Source organism: Chrysemys picta, chromosome 15 (genome assembly GCF_011386835.1).
Source record: "Chrysemys picta bellii isolate R12L10 chromosome 15, ASM1138683v2, whole genome shotgun sequence".
Taxonomy (NCBI): Eukaryota; Metazoa; Chordata; order Testudines; family Emydidae; genus Chrysemys; species Chrysemys picta.
Genome location: NC_088805.1, coordinates 1,274,633 through 1,294,544, shown reverse-complemented (window position 1 = coordinate 1,294,544; position 19,912 = coordinate 1,274,633). Strand labels below are relative to the sequence as shown.

General features: G+C 46.2%; 1 protein-coding gene across 2 annotated transcripts in view; it reads left to right on the top strand.

The window, feature by feature from the left end:
- HORMAD2 (HORMA domain containing 2) overlaps positions 1 to 19,912 on the top strand; it is a 143,696-nt gene that overhangs the window by 8,719 nt on the left and 115,065 nt on the right. For both annotated transcript variants that reach the window (XM_065568149.1, XM_065568148.1), the window contains exons 3-9: positions 1,826 to 1,970; positions 4,243 to 4,306; positions 6,953 to 6,989; positions 9,989 to 10,009; positions 11,448 to 11,474; positions 13,023 to 13,090; positions 19,706 to 19,857. In XM_065568149.1, the coding sequence (XP_065424221.1) occupies positions 1,826 to 1,970; positions 4,243 to 4,306; positions 6,953 to 6,989; positions 9,989 to 10,009; positions 11,448 to 11,474; positions 13,023 to 13,090; positions 19,706 to 19,857 (514 nt within the window). The remainder of the gene's footprint in view (positions 1 to 1,825; positions 1,971 to 4,242; positions 4,307 to 6,952; positions 6,990 to 9,988; positions 10,010 to 11,447; positions 11,475 to 13,022; positions 13,091 to 19,705; positions 19,858 to 19,912) is intronic.

Sequence of the window (19,912 nt, the reverse complement as noted above, 5' to 3'; positions counted from 1 at the left end):
GATAGTCAACATTACCTGGGTAAAGAAACGGGGGCAGGTTTAGCTTCTCAGTACACAAACTATAAAATCACAGGTTACCCTGCTCACTCAGGAACTTTGCTTTCAAAGCCTCCCGGATGCACAGCGCTTCCCGCTGGTCTCTTCTAATCGCCCGGCTGTCTGGCTGTGAGTAATCACCAGCCAGGCTATTTTCCTCAACCTCCCACCCCGCCATAAAGGTCTCCCCCTTGCTCTCACAGAGATTGTGGAGCACACAGCAAGCTGCTATAACAATGGGGATATTGGTTTCGCTGAGATCACAGCGAGTCAGTAAGCTTCTCCATCTCCCCTTGAGACGGCCAAAAGCACACTCCACCACCATTCTGCACTTGCTCAGCCGGTAGTTGAAGAGTTCTTTTTCAGTGTCCAGGGCGCCAGTATAGGGCTTCATGAGCCAGGGCATTAGCGGGTAGGCTGGGTCCCCGAGGATGACTATAGGCATCTCCACATCCCCAACAGTTATTTTGTGGTCCGGGAAGTAAATACCTTGTTGCAGCCGTCTAAACAGACCAGAGTTCCTGAAAACACGAGCGTCATGAACCTTGCCCGGCCATCCCACGTAGATGTTGGTAAAACGTCCCCTGTGGTCCACCAGTGCTTGCAGCACCATGGAAAAGTATCCCTTTCGGTTAATGTACTGGGTGGCCTGGTGGTCCGGTGCCAGGATAGGGATGTGAGTTCCATCTATGGCCCCACCGCAGTTTGGGAATCCCATCGCTGCGAAGCCATCTATGATCGCCTCCACGTTTCCCAGGGTCACTACCTTTGGCAGCAGTACATCAACGATTGCCTTCGCTACTTGCATCACAACAACCCCCACGGTAGATTTGCCCACCCCAAACTGGTTCGCGACTGACCGGTAGCTGTCTGGCGTTGCAAGCTTCCACAGGGCTATGGCCACTCGCTTCTGTACACTCAGTGCAGCTCGCAACCGGGTGTCACTGCGCTTCAGGGCAGGGGACAGCAACTCACAAAGTTCCAGGAAAGTTCCCTTCCGCATGCGAAAGTTTCGCAGCCACTGGGATTCATCCCAGACCTGCAGCACTATGCGGTCCCACCACTCAGTGCTTGTCTCCCGTGCCCAGAATCGCCGTTCCACGGCATCAACATGACCCATTGCCACTGTGATGTCCTCGGCGCTGGGTCGCCTGCTTTCTGACAGGTCTGTGCTACTCTCAGACTTCAGGACATCACCGCGGTGCCGTAGCCTCCTTGCCTGACTTTTCTGCATCTGCCTCAGGGAAACCTTTATGATAAGCTGCGAGACGTTGAGAGCGGCCACAACTGCAGCGATGGTCGCAGCGGGCTCCATGCTCGGAGTACAGTGGCGTCCGCGCTGTCAATGACTGGAAAAGCGCGCGAACTGTTTTCCCGCCGGCGCTTTCAGGGAGGGAGGGCGGGAGTGATGGACGGATGACGACAGTTTCCCAAAAGCACCCTCGACTCATTTTGTTACCCAGAAGGCATTGCCGGCTACACCCAGAATTCCAATGGGCAGAGGGGACTGCGGGAACTGTGGGATAGCTGACCACAGTGCACCGCTTCGAATGTCGACGCTATCACCGTTAGTGTGGACGCACAAAGTCGAATTACTGTCCTTAGTGTGGACACACACGTTCGACTTTGCAATATCGATTACAAAAATTCGATGCAAGTAAAATCGAACTACTCTCGTAGTGTAGACAAGGCCTAAGACTCCCTCTAAACCTGCTAATTCTCCCCTCTAGCTCTGGGCCTTCGTATTGGTCTAAAACCAATAATATTTTTGTCTTTGTCTTTTTTTCAGGAATCAGTGTTGTTTCCACACAAAATTGCCATTGACCAGCAGTCCATGGTGCTGGTGAAAAGGCTTTTGGCCATCTCTGTCTCCTGTATAACGTACCTAAGAGGGCTCTTCCCAGAGAGCTCATATGGAACTCGCTATTTAGATGGTAATGTTTTCAATGCATGCTACATGCATGTTTCTATGCATTATCTTTGCCCTGTACAGATTAGTCCAGTGCTGTTCACATATTTGACAAGTTCAGTCTTTTGTAGGAAGACTGCTGACCATGGCTCAAATCCTCAGAGGTATGTAGGTGCCAGATTTCTATTGAAATCAATGGGAATTAGGCACCTAAATATCTTTCAGGATGTGAGCCTATGGGCCTTATCCGGCAGCCCTGATACAGAAAAAGCTCTTATGGCAGAAAGACAACTTAGAGCTAGTGGCAACCATCAGCTGTTTCTCGCAATGCTTTTTTTTTTTTTTCCAGTTGCATTCATTACTCAGCAATTTCATCAGTATTGCCAATCCCAAGCATTCCAAAACTATGTATCAGGCTCCTCCAAAATCACGAGACTGGCTTAAAAATCATTGGATTTTTATAATAAATGTCAGGGTTTTTTTTATAGTTGCCTTCTGTTTTTTTGAGCCATTAGGGGTCAGATTTTCAAGCTTTTCTCCACAATCTGGAAATTTTGTAAATGAAAGCTGAGATTCTCACATAATCACAAAAACAACAAGGAGTCCGGTGGCACCTTAAAGATTAACAGATTTATTTGGGCATAAGCTTTTGTGGGTAAAAAAACCACTTCTTCAGATGCGTGGAGTGAAAATTACAGATGCAGGCATTATTATATTGACACATGAAGAAAAGGGAGTTACCTCACAAGTGGAGAACCAGTGTTGACAGGGCTAATTAAATCAGGGTGGATGTAGTCCACTCCCGATAATTGATGAGGAGGTGTCAATTCCAGGAGAGGTAAAGTTGCTTTTGTAGTGAGCCAGCCACTCCCAGTCCCTATTCAAGCCCAGATTAATGGTGTTAAATCTGTAAACGAATTTTAGTTCTGCAGTTTCTAGTTTCTAGCGACACCATCAGAGGACCCAACCACATCAGCCACACCATCAGGGACTCATTCACCTGCACATCCACTCATGTGATATATGCCATCATGTGCCAGCAGTGCCCCTTTGCCATGTACATTGGCCAAACCGGACAGTCTCTACGTGAACAAATAAATGGACACAAATCGGACATCAGAACTGGTAACATACAAAAGCCAGTAGGAGGACATTCAGTCTTCCTGGACATTCTATAACAGATTTAAAAGTCACTATCATTGAACAAAAAAACTTCAGAAACAGACTTCAAAGAGAAACTGCAGAACTAAAATTGATTTGCAAATTTAACACCATTAATTTGGGTCTGAATAGGGACTGGGAGTGGCTGGCTCACTACAAAAGCAATTTTACCTCTCCTGGAATTGACACCTCCTCATCAATTATCGGGAGTGGACTACATCCACCCTGATTGAATTGGCCCTGTCAACACTGGTTCTCCGCTTGTGAGATAACTCCCTGCTCTCCATGTGTCAGTATATAATGCCTGCATCTGTAATTTTCACTCCATGCATCTGAAAAAGTGGGTTTTTTACCCACAAAAGTTTATGCCCAAATAAATCTGTTAGTCTTTAAGGTGCCACTGGACTCCTTGTTGTTTTTGTGGATACAGACTAACAAGGCTACCCCCTGATACTTCACATAATCAGATGGCTTCAGAGATGAGGCTTTAAGAAAAACACAAGGTATTGTGAGACTTGTGGCAAGGTAACACCAGCTGATGAAACTTTGATTAATCCGCATCTTTATATTAAGATCCTGTGAGAACTGCAGGATTGGGCCCCAAGGCATTAATTAACCTCTGTGGTTGGCATATCAGCATTGGCATCAACTTTAGGAGTTTTCTGCTTGTGGATCCTAACTCCTAAACTCGGAGGACAAAAGGGCCAAAGGAGTCCGGTGGGGAAACGTCACAGCATTAGCTCATTTTGAGCACAGTTGTTTAGCTTATTTGTGTGTTAGTGAACACTAGAGTGCAGAACTAAAAGGTGCTGTTGGGAAGTGCCAGAATAAGATGAGAATGGGGATTGAGGGGAAAGGAAGTTGTTGGCATTTCTAAATGAAGCCACACTCAATAAATCTGTAACTCCAGTACTTTGTCCTGGAAGAGTTCAGTGTATCTCAGCAAAGGTCTTTGGCATTTTAAACTACAGCGTGAGCCTGTGTCAGCCCACCTGGGATGCTGTTAAAACCAATCTTCCAGCTCAAGAAGTGTTTCCAGATAAAATACTTCATATGTTGCTGACTGACTAGATTTTAATGTTTGCTCAGTGGCTGCAAATAAGCTTTGTAACTATATGCTAACTCTTGTTTTGCAGACCTCTGTCTAAAAATCCTTCGGGAAGATAAAAGCTGCCTGGGGTCACTGCAGATAGTCAAGTGGTAAGTGAATAACAGTGAAACTTAGGGCTTGCCTACATGGACAATTAGACCACAACAAGCTGGGGTATGAATCTATCCTGCACTAGTCTGCTGCACTCCAACTGTCCATGTGCACCCTGCTGGTACACATGGACGGTTTGCTGGAGCGCTTTGATCTTGTCTTCTTTGAAATGGGACTAGCTCAAGATGCATTAAAGAGCTGTTAACCCATGTCAGCAGAGTGCACTCAGGCACTTAAACTGCAGAAAGCTAGTGTGGGGTTGATTTACATCTCAGATTTCCGCTGTCTAACTGTTCGTGTAGACAAGTCCTATGATAAGATTATGCTGAACAGCAATATGGTATTGTACTACACGCCTTTACTTCCTAAATTTGAAATCCTTCAGGGCCAATGCTATTGGATTTGCCAAAGCAATTCCCATTGATTTATTATAAAAGCTGTGTGTGCTTGGCACTTTATATAACAAAGACATGGTCCCTCTCCAACGAGCTTCCAATGTAAATGTGATCTCATTGACCCCAATGAGAGCGGGATCAGGCCCTCAAGTGAACAAACAAAGCAGGTAAGGGAGGATTGTGGGTCACTCTAAACAAAGTTGTGAGGTTACTTGTTTCCATAGGTTACATATTTGCTATTTCTAGTTTTTAAAGTGATGTTTATGCTTGATTGATTTTTAACTAGTATGTGCTGTTTTCTCTTCACTGGAAGTTGTGTCTGTTTCTGGGGGCATAACTAGGCCCTTAGCTTTCTGGAGTTATAGTTAATAAATGCATTTCAGAAACATAGAGAGAAAGGTGGGTGAGGAAATATTGGACCAACTTCTGTTGGTGAGAGAGACAAGCTTTCAAGCTTATACAGAGCTCTTCTTCAGGTTTCAGAAAAATGGCATTACTCCTTACTGTCAGCAGAGGGAGTTGTTATAGGGAGTGTAGCACTTCTGTGTTGCTTAACTACTGCAAGGGCCCAATCCTGCAAATATTCATGGCTCAGTTCTCTGCTGTGTCCTGTAAGCACTAGGCACAGATGAGGAGGCTGCAGAGGAGCCATATACAGTTCTCCAGTCCTGGGGCCAGTTCTGCACTGTCTCAGGATACTTTAGAGCAGCCTAAAATTATGATCATAAAAAGTCAACAGTGTGCCCTATGAGTCAACAGTGTGCCCTTGTTGCCAAGAAGGCTAACAGCATTTTGGGCTGTATAAGGAGGGGCATTGCCAGCAGATCGAGGGATGTGATCATTCCCCTCTATTCGGCATTGGTGAGGCCTCATCTGGAGTACTGTGTCCAGTTTTGGGCCCCACACTACAAGAAGGGTGTGGAAAAATTGGCAAGAGTCCAGCAGAGGGCAACAAAATGATTAGAGGGCTGGAGCCAGGGCCGTCCTTACTCACACGCAAAGTATGCAGCTGCGTAGGGCACCAGGAAATTTGGGGCACCAAATTTCCTGGTGCCCTGCACAGCAGCGTGCTGCTCCAGCCCCTGCTCAGGCTTTTCCCCAGGGCCCCTGCCCTGCTCCGCCCCCACTCCCCGCCCTGCCCCTTCCCTGCCCAGCCCTGCCTCTTCCCACCCCTGCTCCGCCCTAGCCCTGCCCCCACTCTCCTGAGCTCCGCAGCATGGCCGGGCCTGCACCCACCAGCAGTGGGAAGTGCAGACCCGGTCCCAGCCGTGCCGCCGGTGAATGCTGGGGGGTGGTTCCCCTCTGCCCCTGAAGCCAGCCCCGCCCCCACAGCGGCTTGGGGACAGCCCTCCCGCTCCCCCCGCGGAGGCCTGGGGACAGCCCCCCTGCTCCCCTCCCACAGAGGGGCTGCGTAGGGCCCCAGAATAGCTAGGGACGGCCCTGGCTGGAGCACATGACTTATGAGGGGAGGCTAAGGGAACTGGGATTGTTTAGTCTTCAGAAGAGAAGAATGAGGGGGGATTTGATAACTGCCTTCCTAAAAGGGGGTTCCAAAGAGGATGGATCTAGACTGTTCTCAGTGGTTCCAGATGACAAAACAAGGAGCAATGGTCTCAAGTTGCAGTGGGGGAGGTTTAGGTTGCATATTAGGAAAAACTTTTTCACTAGGAGGGTGGTGAAGCACTGGAATGCGTTACCTAGGGAGGTGGTGGAATTTCCTTCCTTAGAGATTTTTAAGGTCAGGCTTGACAAAGCCCTGGCTGGGATGATTTAGTTGGGGATTGGCCCTGCTTTGAACAGGGGGTTGGACTAGATACCTCCTGAGGTCTCTTCCAACCTTGATATTCTATGATTCTATGATTGCAGCAGCACTCCAACCATGCCGCCTTCCTCGCAGCTATGCCAAAGGAACACCCAGCTGGCTGGATCCATCAGCACAAAAGGGACAGAATGGGTCCAAAGATCTGGCCATTATTACCCAGTCTAGTGTTTACTGTTTTGAGTAGTCCCAGGATGCCTGGTAATAAGTTCACAGGACCAGAGCCTTAGTGTATAAACTGTGCACACATATGGAGGGGAGAAGAGATCCTTAATTGTTGAGTGACCTGCAGAGGGGTTTAAAAGCTAAAAATGTTGTCAGCTCTGTACTGCTTAATGCTTGTAAATGTGCACTCTAAACTCCATCTAATCAGTGAGGATTTCCTGCTCCTAGACTGTCATGACTAGTTACTAACATTTATTTCCTGGCAGGATTCAGGGCTGTTTTGATGCTTTGGAAAAGAACTATGTAAGTTTTTCTTTCATATTTTGGTAATATAATCCTTCTTCACAAACAATGGGCAAAACTCTGCTCCAATTTTCCATGTGCATTCCATCTCTGCTATATATTCGTCAGTGATCCCAGTGGAAACTGCACATACCGAACAAGTACACAATGGAGATCTGTGCCGCAGGGAAGAAAGGAAAGCTGCTCTGTGTGTTTGTGATATTGACTCTTACTCCTTTAGGTAGCGAAGCGTAGTAACCATTATTAGTGTCTAGACCGGCTTGTTGTGAATAGTTTCCACATTAATTTGCAGTCTGCAAGGTTCTCCCCTGCATTCTCTGTTCTACATTCACATCCTTTAATGGATGGATGCAGATTCTGTCAGTCAAAGCAAATCTCTCTCCCTGCCTTTGTTCTTTTGCCATATTCTTCTCTGCTCCCTCTTTCCTTCACCCCTTCTTTTCCCATCTCCTTGCCTTTCTTTGCTGTTTTCCGTTTTCTTCATTTTACTGTCATCTCTGTTTTCCATACAGAGGCCAGGTCTACACTACAGACTTATATCGGTATAACTACATCGCTCAGGGGTGTGAAAAATCCACACTCCTGAGCGACATAGTTATAATAACCAACCACCCGCCACCCCGTGTAGACAGTGCTATGTTGACAGAAAAGCTTCTCCTGTCGATACAGCTACTGTCTCTCAGGGAGTTGGATTAGCTCTGCCAACGGAAGACCTAAGAGCGTCTTCACTTGAACGCTACAGCGGCGCGCAGCTGTGTCGATGCAACGTTTTAAGTGTAGACCTGCCCTGAGTTTAGATTTTCTTTTCTTCTTGTATTCTGTCAAATACAAGGTTTGAGTACCCGGTTTCAGAATAAATGCACATTTTTAAGTAATCCCAGCCCTCACTTACTCAATCTGAGGAAAAATCTGACCTGTAAATACAAAGGGCTGATTGCTCTCTGTGTATCAGCATTGTTCATCAGACTAACTCTCATCTATAGCAGAATGACTCTTGCCTAAATCAGATGGATTCTTGTCGATATCTGCACTGCTGATCAGACTGACGCTTGTCTATGTCAATTCTACTGTTGTTATAGATGAAATGATGTGAAATGTTCTGAACTCAAATATTTGCTTACCGACAATTCAAACAGTCAGCTTTAAATAGGTAATGGTCTCCACCATTTATAAGAGATTCAAACCCTCATACTTCAGAGCATAAATCAACTTCTAACTGACAGGGATTAGGAAAAAACTCCTGTGAGCAGTTATTCCATAATTATCCATTCTCAGATTTTTTGCACATTCCTTTGAAGCATCTGGTGCTAGTCAGTGTCAGGGAGAGGGTACTGGGTCAGGTGGATCACTGGTTTGATCTATTGAGGCAGTTCCTTTGTTTCGGTAGGCAAGTGAATTAATGTTTTCTCTAGCCAAAGCTTTCAAGTGGTTTACAAAGCTACTCTCAAGTACAGTTCCTTGCTATAGTGCAGTCCATATCAGAGATCAAAGACTGAAACCTCGTAGCTAATTGTAGGTGGGATAAAAATAGTGAGATTCATTATAAAAAAAGGGATCTTATATTGGACTTGAATATAGAAGGGTGCCAGTATCAAGGAGCTTTAAATAGAAGTAATGTGTTAAGCGAGAGCACTGTGAGGCAAGACTGGATATACACATATTTTATAGCTAGGGCCCTACCAAATTCATGGTCCATATTGGTCAATTTCACGGTCATAGGATTTTTAAAATAGTAAATTTCATGATTTCAGCTATTTAAATCTGAAATTGCTGGGTGTTGTAATTGTAGGGGTCCTGACCCAAAAAGGAGTTGTGTGGGGAGGGGGCGGGGGGTCACAAGGTTATTGTGTGTGTGTGTGGGGAGGTGCAGTACTGCTAAGCTTAATGCTGCAGGCGGCAGTGCTGCCTTCAGAGCTGGGCAATTGGAGAGCAGTGGCTGCTGGCTGGGAGTCCAGCTCTGAAGGCAGAGCTACTGCCAGCAGCAGCACAGAAGTAAGGATGGCATGGGCGCTGCTGCCTGCAGAGCTGGGCCCTCAGTCAGAGGCAACCACTCTCTGGCCTCCCAGCTATGAAGGCAGCATAGAAGTAAGGAAGGCAATACCATGTTCCCCCCCCCCCCAAAATAACCTTGAGACCCCCCCCCCTTTTGGGTCAGTACCCCCAATTTGAGAAATGCTGGTCTCCCCCATGAAATCGATCTAGTATAGGGTAAAAGCACACAAAAGACCAGATTTCATGGTCTGTGATGCATTTTTCATGGCCATTAATTTGGTAGGGCCTTATTTATAGATGCCTAGAAAAATGATTGTTGATCAGGGTTGGCAACTTTTGGCATGCGGCCCATCATGGTAATCCACTGGCAGGCCATGAGATGTTTTGTTTATTCCTGGCCAATGGGAGCTGCGGGCCACCACTTCATAGAATGGAATATCAGGGTTGGAAGGGACCTCAAAATGTTATCTAGTCCAACCCCCTACTCAAAGCAGGACCAATCCCCAGACAGATTTTTGCCCCAGATCCCTAAATGGCACCCTCAAGGATTGAACTCACAACCCTGGGTTTAGCAGGCCAATGCTCAAACCACTGAGCTATCCCTCCTCCCTTCCTGCAACTCCCATTGGCTGGAAATGGCAAACCGCGGCCACTGGGAGCTGCGGGGGGTTGTGCCCACAGACGGTCAACATAAAGAAAATGTCTCGCCTGATGGGCTGCGTGTTGAAGGCTGCCGACCCCGATGTAGTTAATAAAACTGGCCACAGGGTGTCACTGATGTTGCACCCAAGTGCATCTGAATTAGCACTGTCTGAAAAGCCCTGACTCACAAACCATTGAATATGCATCCGAAGAAGTGGGCTGTAGTCCACGAAAGCTTATGCTCTAATAAATTTGTTAGTCTCTAAGGTGCCACAAGTACTCCTGTTCTTTTTTCATTGAATGTATTTATTCCTTAATTACTCTAGGCACTTAGATTTTGACTAGGCTCTTATTTTCTCTTCCAGTTACATATGGCTGTCCTGGCAGTAAGTCATCCGTTAAATGAAAGCAAGGTGTTTTCCTTCCCCCACGGTGTTAAACCAAGGTTCCTTCTGCCCATCTCTGTCTGTACTTCGGGAGTGTTAAAGAGCTCATGGCAATGGGGTTAGCCTCAGTTTAGAGCAATAACCTCTCTCTTCACAAGATAAATGCTAATTTCTTAGGTTGCATGGGAACATTTGCTGGATGCAGATTTTGCCTCCATCAGTTGTGGACAATATTCATCCTTAAATTACTAAGGCCATGTCCACACTAGGAATGGTTTACTGGTCTAGGAATGCCAGTATATAATACTGGCAAAGTGCTTCTAGTGTGGCTCTAACTAGAGTAAAACCACCCCCCACAAGCAAAGCGAGCTATACCAGTAAAAGCACAGCTTTGCTGGTATATCTGCATCTACTGTAGAGGCTTCTTTACAGCCCTGGCTGATGTAGCTGTGCCAGCACAAGTCTGTAGTGTAGTCAGAGCCCAGGTCTAGGATACTGACTACAAGTACTGCCATGTGCTTCACATCGCTGCTTCCTTCTGCCTATGCCCCAAACAGAAATGGGCAACTGCCTCCTTCCCTTCCCCTCTCTATGAGCACCCTCTTCAGTTGCCTTCTTGTTGCCACTGATGGGACAAACACTTTAGCTCTCAGATTTCTGGCAAGTTGCCATTGGGACCCTTGGTGTTGCAGAGATTGTGCACGGCCAGCCTCTGACGCATACCTTTGTAAAGCACTTGTAGGTATTCTAGACACCATAGTGAAGATCTGGGTAACTAATCCTCATTCATGAGGGCATTCATTGATCGCTGGTGAGGGTCTGGATGGGATCTCCCCTGAGCCCTTCAAAATTTCATATAATGGATGTTTTTTCCACCTTACTCTGCAGCAACAGGTATTGTCTGCTGCCAGAGGAAGGCTGTTATATATAGATGGTCCTATGGTTTGATCTTTTATGGAGAGCTTGCTCCTGGAGCAGAAAAGCTGCATCATTGCAAGCATTGGCATGGGCTATACAAGCCAGCCCCAAATCAGCAGCTTCACTGTTCCCATAAACAAACTAGCAAGATTAAAGCTAGCTAGCTCAAGCTGCAGTCACAACTAGGGTGACCACCTTTGTTGGATGGAAAAATAAGGGACAGTGCTTTATTTTAAGGGACATTTTAGGGAAACACGATTTACCTTAGCATATCAAGTGTACATTTCTGCTGCCCTCCAGTATACAATGCAATTATCATAAGCATCAATTTAGTGTTTAAAATGGTCAAGAGACATCAATTAAGCGAAGGGACGGGTGGTCACCCTAATCACAACTCATGATTGCAGTCTAGACATACCCCGTGTTCTTAGGGCATGACAGAGATTCAGTTGTTTGATTACTTCTCACTGCTACATTTTATCAGAGAGAAAGATGCATTCACTATACTTTCTTACAACAGATTTACACCAATCCCAAGGAGCCACAGGTAAGAAGGAGTCGAGCTCTACTTAGGGGGGAAATAAATTGTAGGGGTGAGTTGTACTATATTCAGAATGGGCTCATAGGATTAAATTCTGCTTTGATTTGACAGGTATGCATGGTTGAGCGAGGAGACATAAGCTACCTCTTTCTCTTATTCCTTCAGCCCAGCAGACCAACTCAGATGCCAGGCAGAGTGGTGATCAAGTGCCCCTGTTGAACACTAGGCTGTTGGCCTGTCTGATGCATCTAGTGATGCTTGTTGGGTAGCTCAGGGGCATAGGTAGGACCTTGCTCCCCTCTGCTGAAGACCAGAAGCAGGAGCTGGGGATAATGCACACTGTTCCTTTATGCACCAACTGTCAGCAGCACTGTTAAAGGGTGACTTTCAGTCTGATCAGAGAGGTCCACTGCAAGGCCTACTCACCACTTCAGCCCTGGGATGTAGGTGGTGCATAGAGCACTTGTTGGTCCTTTTGTACAGTGGCGAATATCACCCTGCTCTATATTGCCCCGTGAGCCATTATGTCTTCATCTGTCCTATAAAGACAGAACCTCTGCTCATCCACTACTGTTCCACAGCCCCCCAATGCTGCTCATGGAAGAAGAGCAAGAATTTACTACCAAGGCCGGGATTATTATTCCCCTCCAAAACCTTACTGAAATGCTCTTTAAATGTGTTCTAGTCAGAGCTGTTTACGGTTTCTTATTTTCCTCAGAAAATTTTGAGTTTTCAGCAAAATATCAAAAACTGAAATATTTTCATTCTGATATGCTGCCGCTGTCCCATAGGAGTTGTAGTTCTGACACCTCACGCTCCCATTCACCTCTATAAGTTCCCTGGTAGGACTGCATCTCCCATGATGCACCATAGGTCCCCTCTTGGCAAGGGAAGGGTGTGTCCAGGGTGCATCACAGGTCCCTCTTGGCAATGACAGTTGCATGGCCAAGGTGCATCATGCAGATGTAGTCTGGCTGGGGAGCCTGGCCCAAGAAGAAAATGGGAGCAAGAGGCACCTGAACTACAACTTCCATGAAACCCTGCGGCACCATTTCAGAATTGATATTTTTCTGTTTTCAGGCTAATTTTTTTTTTTTTTACAAAAAAAAATCTGCAGAAAGAAGACACTTTTTGCAAAAAAAAAATTATTTAGTCAAAAAACCAATTTTCCATTGAAAAACCATTTGGATGCAAAATTTTCGACCAGCCCTAACCATAACATCACTAGTGTAAGCTCTAGTTAACTTTATGGCCTCCTGTTTTAAGTGGCTCCTGATTTTTCTCCCCCAGCTTCCTTTTGAGTTGGAGTTTCTCATGTTTCTTCTCAGCCCAGAAGTGAATTTGCATTTGATTCTTTTAAGAAAGTTTGACAAAAATCTGCAGATGATTTTTGAGATCAAAATGGAGCCTAGTCAGTAATTTGATCCTGCTAGACAGGCATAGGAATGAGGAAGCATGGACACCAGAGAGTTTCCTGCACAATCTATTGAGCTTTCTTTGGGAACATGTTGCTGAAAGACTTGTTTTTTTTCTGCTCCCTTTGTGAATGTCTAGAGGGTGACTGAGCTGTATCAGTTCAAATTCAAGTATACAAAGGACGGTCCCCAGATGGATATCGTCAGGTAATGGCTTTGTTTTATTTGTGAAAAATACACAGTGAGAAATTTGCTTCATCAAAACATTTTTAAAGCAAAAACTGTTCCTTTGTGATTGTATCATGCACCCCTCCAATACCATGAGGTGCTGAAGGGCTTCATCTGCCATTGAACTCAGTGGAAATTAAGGGCACTCAGCATCCTGCAGGATCTGAACTCCTGCGCTGATGAGCTTACATATCACAGTACATGTGCTGTAACACCTTGACATAGCAGAGCTGCATTAAGGACAAGATTGATGTATCCCACCCCCACTCTGTGTAGCACTGTGCCCCCCTCTGGTGGTGGCTGGGCCATACATAGAATTCGATGAGCCTGCTACAGCCTGGGCTAACAGAGCAGGATGTTGTACTTCAGGCAATAGTCTCATGCTTTGAAATTCAGAGGTCCCACGTTCAATCTCTGGCTGCCAATGACCACCCTTGGGTGCAGCATAATATTGACACCATAAGGATTGTTCTTCTTCAAACATTTGTTCGGCTCTCACTGTAGGTGTATGTGCCCTGTGTGCGTGAGCCTGGAATCTTTTAGCTGGCCGTGCCTCTTGGGGCTGTACATGTGCCTCATAGAATATCAGAGTTGGAAGGGACCTCAAGAGGTCATCTAGTCCAACCCCCTGCTCAAAGCAGGACCAATTCCCAGCTAAATCATCCCAGCCAGGGCTTTGTCAAGCCGGGCCTTAAAAACCTCCAAGGAAGGAGACTCCACCACCTCCCTAGGTAACGCATTCCAGTGTTTCACCACCCTCCTAGTGAAATAGTTTTTCCTGATATCCAACCTGGACCTCCCCCACCGCAACTTGAGACCATTGCTCCTTGTTCTGTCATCTGCCACCACTGAGAACAGCCGAGCTCCATCCTCTTTGGAACCCCCCTTCAGGTAGTTGAAGGCTGCTATCAAATCCCCCCTCATTCTTCTCTTCTGGAGACTAAACAATCCCAGTTCTCTCAGCCTCTCCTCATAAGTCATGTGCTCCAGACCCCTAATCATTTTTGTTGCCCTCCGCTGGACTCTTTCCAATTTTTCCACATCCTTCTTGTAGTGTGGGGCCCAAAACTGGACACAGTATTCCAGATGAGGCCTCACCAATGTTGAATAAAGGGGAACGATCACGTTCCTCGATCTGCTGGCAATGCCCCTACTTATACAGCCCAAAATGCCGTTAGCCTTCTTGGCAACAAGAGCACACTGTTGACTCATATCCAGCTTCTCGTCCACTGTGACCCCTAGGTCCTTTTCAGCAGAACTGCTACCTAGCCATTCGGTCCCTAGTCTGTAGCAGTGCATGGGATTCTTCCGTCCTAAGTGCAGGACTCTGCACTTGTCCTTGTTGAACCTCATCATGTTTTTTTCTGCCCAATCCTCTAATTTGTCTAGGTCCCTCTGTATCCGATCCCTACCCTCTAGTGTATCTACCACGCCTCCTAGTTTAGTGTCATCTGCAAACTTGCTGAGAGTGCAGTCCACACCATCCTCCAGATCATTAATAAAGATATTAAACAAAACCGGCCCCAGGACCGACCCTTGGGGCACTCCACTTGAAACCGGCTGCCAACTAGACATGGAGCCATTGATCACTACCCGTTGAGCCCGACGATCTAGCCAGCTTCCTATCCACCTTACAGTCCATTCATCCAGCCCATACTTCTTTAACTTGGTGGCAAGAATACTGTGGGAGACAGTATCAAAAGCTTTGCTAAAGTCAAGAAATAACACATCCACTGCTTTCCCCTCATCCACAGAGCCAGTTATCTCATCATAGAAGGCAATTAGGTTAGTCAGGCACGACTTCCCCTTCGTGAATCCATGTTGACTGTTCCTGATCACTTTCCTTTCCTCTAAATGTTTCATAATTGATTCCTTGAGGACCTGCTCCATAATTTTTCCAGGGACTGAGGTGAGGCTGACTGGCCTGTAGTTCCCCGGATCCTCCTTCTTCCCTTTTTTAAAGATGGGCACTACATTAGCCTTTTTCCAGTCATCTGGGACCTCCCCCAATCGCCATGAGTTTTCAAAAATAATGGCTAATGGCTCTGCAATCTCACCCGCCAACTCCTTTAGCACCCTCGGATGCAGCGCATCCGGCCCCATGGACTTGTGCACGTCCAGTTTTTCTAAATAGTCCCGAACCACTTCTTTCTCCACAGAGGGCTGGTCACCTTCTCCCCATGCTGTACTGCCCAGTGCAGCAATCTGGGAGCTGACCTTGTGCGTGAAGACAGAGGCAAAAAAATCATTGAGTACATTAGCTTTTTCCACATCCTCGGTCACTAGGTTGCCTCCCTCATTCAGTAAGGGGCCCACACTTTCCTTGATTTTCTTCTTGTTGCTAACATACCTGAAGAAACCCTTCTTGTTACTCTTAACATCTCTTGCTAACTGCAACTCCAAGTGTGATTTGGCCTTCCTGATTTCACTCCTGCACGCCTGAGCAATATTTTTATACTCCTCCCTGGTCATTTGTCCAATCTTCCACTTCTTATAAGCCTCTTTTTTGCGTCATATGCCCCCTACATCAGGGTGAAAAAGGAGGGGCAGCCCCAACAGCTACTCAGTTCTTTCTCACTGCCCATGGTAGCAAGTCACAGCCCTTAGTGTCCTCCTGCTTCCTCTTAGCCTTTTAGTACTTTAGAGGTATAGTTAGTTAGCTTGGAGTTAATGTATTTTCTTGGTAAGTTTTATTTAAGCTTGCTGCTAAAACAAGCAAACACAAATTAAAGCAATTTTGCTTTCTATGAGTCTTGCCTTAGTACCAAGGAATAGTTCTGATGGTGGAGAACAGGTCTCTGAGCTTTAAAATCTGCCCTGCCTGCAAGACTGTTGTGCTTGCCAATGATGCATCTAGAAAGTGTTTAGGGGAGTCTCATATCCCTAGCTAGTGTGCCATTTATAACTCTTTTTCTAAGCACATACAGAGGGGTCATGATGCCTGTTTAAAACTATTTTTAACGGAAAGATCTATGTGGAGTGTGTCTGAGGTACCCCCTTGGGAACAGTCTCTTCTGGCTTTGAAACCAGTTTCAATGAGTGCTTCAGCTATAAGAGACATCTCTCTGGGAGATAGATCTTTTGTCCTCAGAAGACTTCATGCTGCTGTCAAGCTCTCTGAGTTTTCTTGTCAGTTGTCCTCAGGTCAATCAGTAGTTCCTGCTGCAAGAGGCAGGAAAGAACAAAGATCTCCAGACAGGGCTCAGCACCGATTGCCATCCCTAGTACTAACAAAGAACTTGTCTAAAATGGCTCCTTTGAAACCACATTGTTATTGTGAGTCTTCAAAGACTGGGAGAATCATGTTCCTTAGCTACGATACTATATCCTATACCTTCGGTGACTGACAATATTATCTCGGTACTGTGGGCATCAGTACCATATATCTTGGAGTCATGGGCGCTGCCTTCTTCATCCACTAAGGTTGCTTTGACATCACCTACTATCACTTTGGAACAGGAGTCCCCATTGCTAGATTTCTCTCCTTTATCTCCAGTACCCAGGACTCTTTTGGTACCACAGCCGAACGTTCCGAAGATGAAATTTTTTCCATGTCCAACCTCTGTGGTGTTGGTGACTACCTCTCATGCTGTCAGATGTGAGGCTCTTCCTGTTTCTACACCTCAGGAATCAGCTCCCCTGTGAAAGGAATTTTATACATTTTCATCCTCATCTTTGCATGGCATCAGGAGCCCTTCTAGGAGATCTCCAACTCCCCTAGCAACATGTGAATGGCCTTGGAAGGAGTGCTTCAGAAAGGTCTCGTTCCCTGGTTTCCACATTTGTGGTACCATATGCCCTTCCCATGTGGTTTGCAAACCTAGCCCTCTTGGTCTCTGTGGAGACCTCAGCCTCTTCCATCGACTGCTTATTCATCTGTTTCAAGATCCAACCTAGGGATGCTCCCTACCTGCCCCTGGCCCTCCGGGCCTTGTCATCAAGTGCCTGCACCTGCTAGCCCCTCCGGCCGCCCCCTCTGTGTTTTTGAACCATGCCTAGGACACAGTTGTACATGCTCGTGCTCTATACTTTTAATTTCCTCACCCTTGTCTCCTGCCCCGACACCAAGTGGCAGGGCCTCCTACCATCTGTGGGGGGTGAGGAGCCCTGGTGGATCAGTCTGTATTCCACCTTGGTTCCACGGCCCGCCGGGAATATTAGTTGGTGGCTCCTTCATGGACCCGTGTGCACAGGTGTGTATTTGGTGTGGTACAGCCCCCTTCCGGACTACTTGCCCCTTCAGTGGCAAGATGGAAATCTTGGTGCATATCTGTCTCGAATACACCAGCCTGCAGCCCCTATTCCAGCTCTTCCAGAACCTTCTCCTCAGGTTCTGGCTGCACTTTCCCCAGCACCTTCTGATGTCTGCACACCCTATCCATGGCCCCATGAAGTCGCAAGACCTCCTGGTCAACTTCTTCCTGGCGCTGGCCAAGCTGGCCATCCACCATACCAGGAGGAGGATGCTGGACGTGGAAGTATTCTGTGACTGTGGGGTTTTTCTTCTTCTTTGCACACATATCCGCGCAGAGTTCGCAGTGGGCTCTGTCTGGGGTTCTCTGCTCAGCATCTCCCTCTGGCTTCCTGCTTTTGACCCTGTGACCTTCATCTCCCATTCCTGTTTAATCATTTGTTATCCCCTGCCTTTACTTGAACCCTTGGTTTATTGACTCCTCCCTTTAGCCTGAGGGAGAGGCCTTCAGAAGCCCACCTGCACCCAGGATTTCAATAGATTCATCAAGATCCAGAGTAAAATTGCCCTTTTCCCTTAGTGATTCTTTTAGGGAGTCTCATTCATCTTATCAGAAGCTCCTGCAAATGAGGATGTCCTCATGGAGGAATATGAGGACCAGCCTATTCCTTGGCCATCTAACAAGACCATGACTCTGTCTGATATGTCCACAATACGCAGTGTCGGGGCCTTTGAGGACCTCCTTAAAAGAATGGTGGGTACTTTAGAGAGTCTCATGGAGAATGTCCAGGAGAAGTCTCATAACTTCTTGACATGCTGCACCTAGTGTCCCAGGATTGTTGGACCATGGCTATTAATGAAAGACATTCTTGAGTTTGCCATCTAAGAGGGCAGATCATTTGTACTTTTTTGAGGGGGTTGACTACTTTGTTACACACACAGGCCCTGGGTCTTTGGTTGTAATGATAACTTAGGAAAGCTCTAAGCTGCCTGGACCCCCTAAACTTAAACCCAGGAACAAGGAGTGCAAGCAGATGGATCTTCTGGGGAGAAAAGTTTACTCATCTGTTAGTTTGCAGACTTGCATAGCTGATAATCAAGACTTATTAGCTAAAACAATTTTCTTCAGGGGAAAGGTTTTACATCTGTCTGAAAAACCTCCTCAGGAGACCATAGATGAACTGAAGGCAGTGGCTACAGAAGGCCAGTTGGTGGCCAAGACAGCTCTGCAGGCCTCACTGGATGTCTGACACTGCAGTATGGTGAATGACTGCTGCAATCACTAAGACAGGGGTCGGCAACCGTTGGCACGTGGCCCATCAGGGTAATCCGCTGGTGGGCCACAAGACATTTTGTTTATGTTGACCATCCGCAGGCACGACTCCCCACAGCTCGCAGTGGCCGCGGTTCGCCATTCGCGCTGCTCCCATTATCACTTCTCTGTTAAAACTTTGTGTTTGGTAGTCATCACCTTGGCTGGCAGGGTAACAAAAATTCAAGATTTGATGGCTGATTCTCTGTATACTTTGTTTCATAAGGACAGATTTACTCTAAGGCATCATCCAAATTTTTTACCAAAAGTAGTTTTGGTCTTCCATATAAGTCAATTTATTGCCTTACCAATATTTTTTTGTAAGCTTCAAGATTCGCCTACAGACACTAAACTCTACTCACTAGACATATTTAGGGCTACGTCTTTTTATCTTTCCAGAAAAAAGCCTTTTCTTAAATCATCTCAACTTTTGGTAACTTTTGGTAGCAAGACTGTATGCTTGCAAAGACTTTCTAAACAGGTTACAGGCTGCATTAAAATGTCCTGTTCTGTGAATAAACTACACGTAGGAGCCCAAGTCTCATTGAGAGTCAATGGAGTTAGGGTCCTGTGTCTCTTAGGCACTCTTGAAAATTTTATCTCTGGACTAGCATGTCATGTTAGGACTGAAGTTAGGGCATTCCACACACTTCAATTAGAACAGGACGGACTTGAACATAACCTCTTTGAGTTTGCTGTACATGTGATTCTCACCCAATTCCCCCCATTCGTTAGAGGAAAATTATTTAGAAGCTAGTCAAGTAGGTGAAAGGCACTTGTATTGTGGCTGTTTGTGCCAAACTTAGTCATGTACAAACAAGTGAATCACGACACTTGTATAATGAAGTTTATTGCCCCAGTTACAATATCTGTTCACTTGTCAATTACACGATTCTTAACTCTGGACTATTGTGTTCCTTCATGCCATCTCCCACTTTTGAATGTCTGTGTCACTTCCCTATTCATGCTAGGACTACATAAAAGCACTGAAGCTCTGTTACTATAGTGCAAGACAAACCAGTGGGAGCTGAATATTTTTAATTGGGATTTGGACATTAATGATTTAGTTGCTCTTTTGTTTTGGCTCCAGCACCAAAATGAGCTTTGCAAAGGGGGTGAGCAGTGAAGAGATTAAGAAAGGCAGCATCCTGCTGATTCGTAAGCTGTACCTCTTAATGCAGAACCTCGGGCCCCTTCCCAATGACATTACCCTCACCATGAAACTCTTCTACTACAATGATGGTAAGTGGAGAACGGTCTGCCCTGTCAAGCTGATTTCCCCTCCTGTTAATTCCCA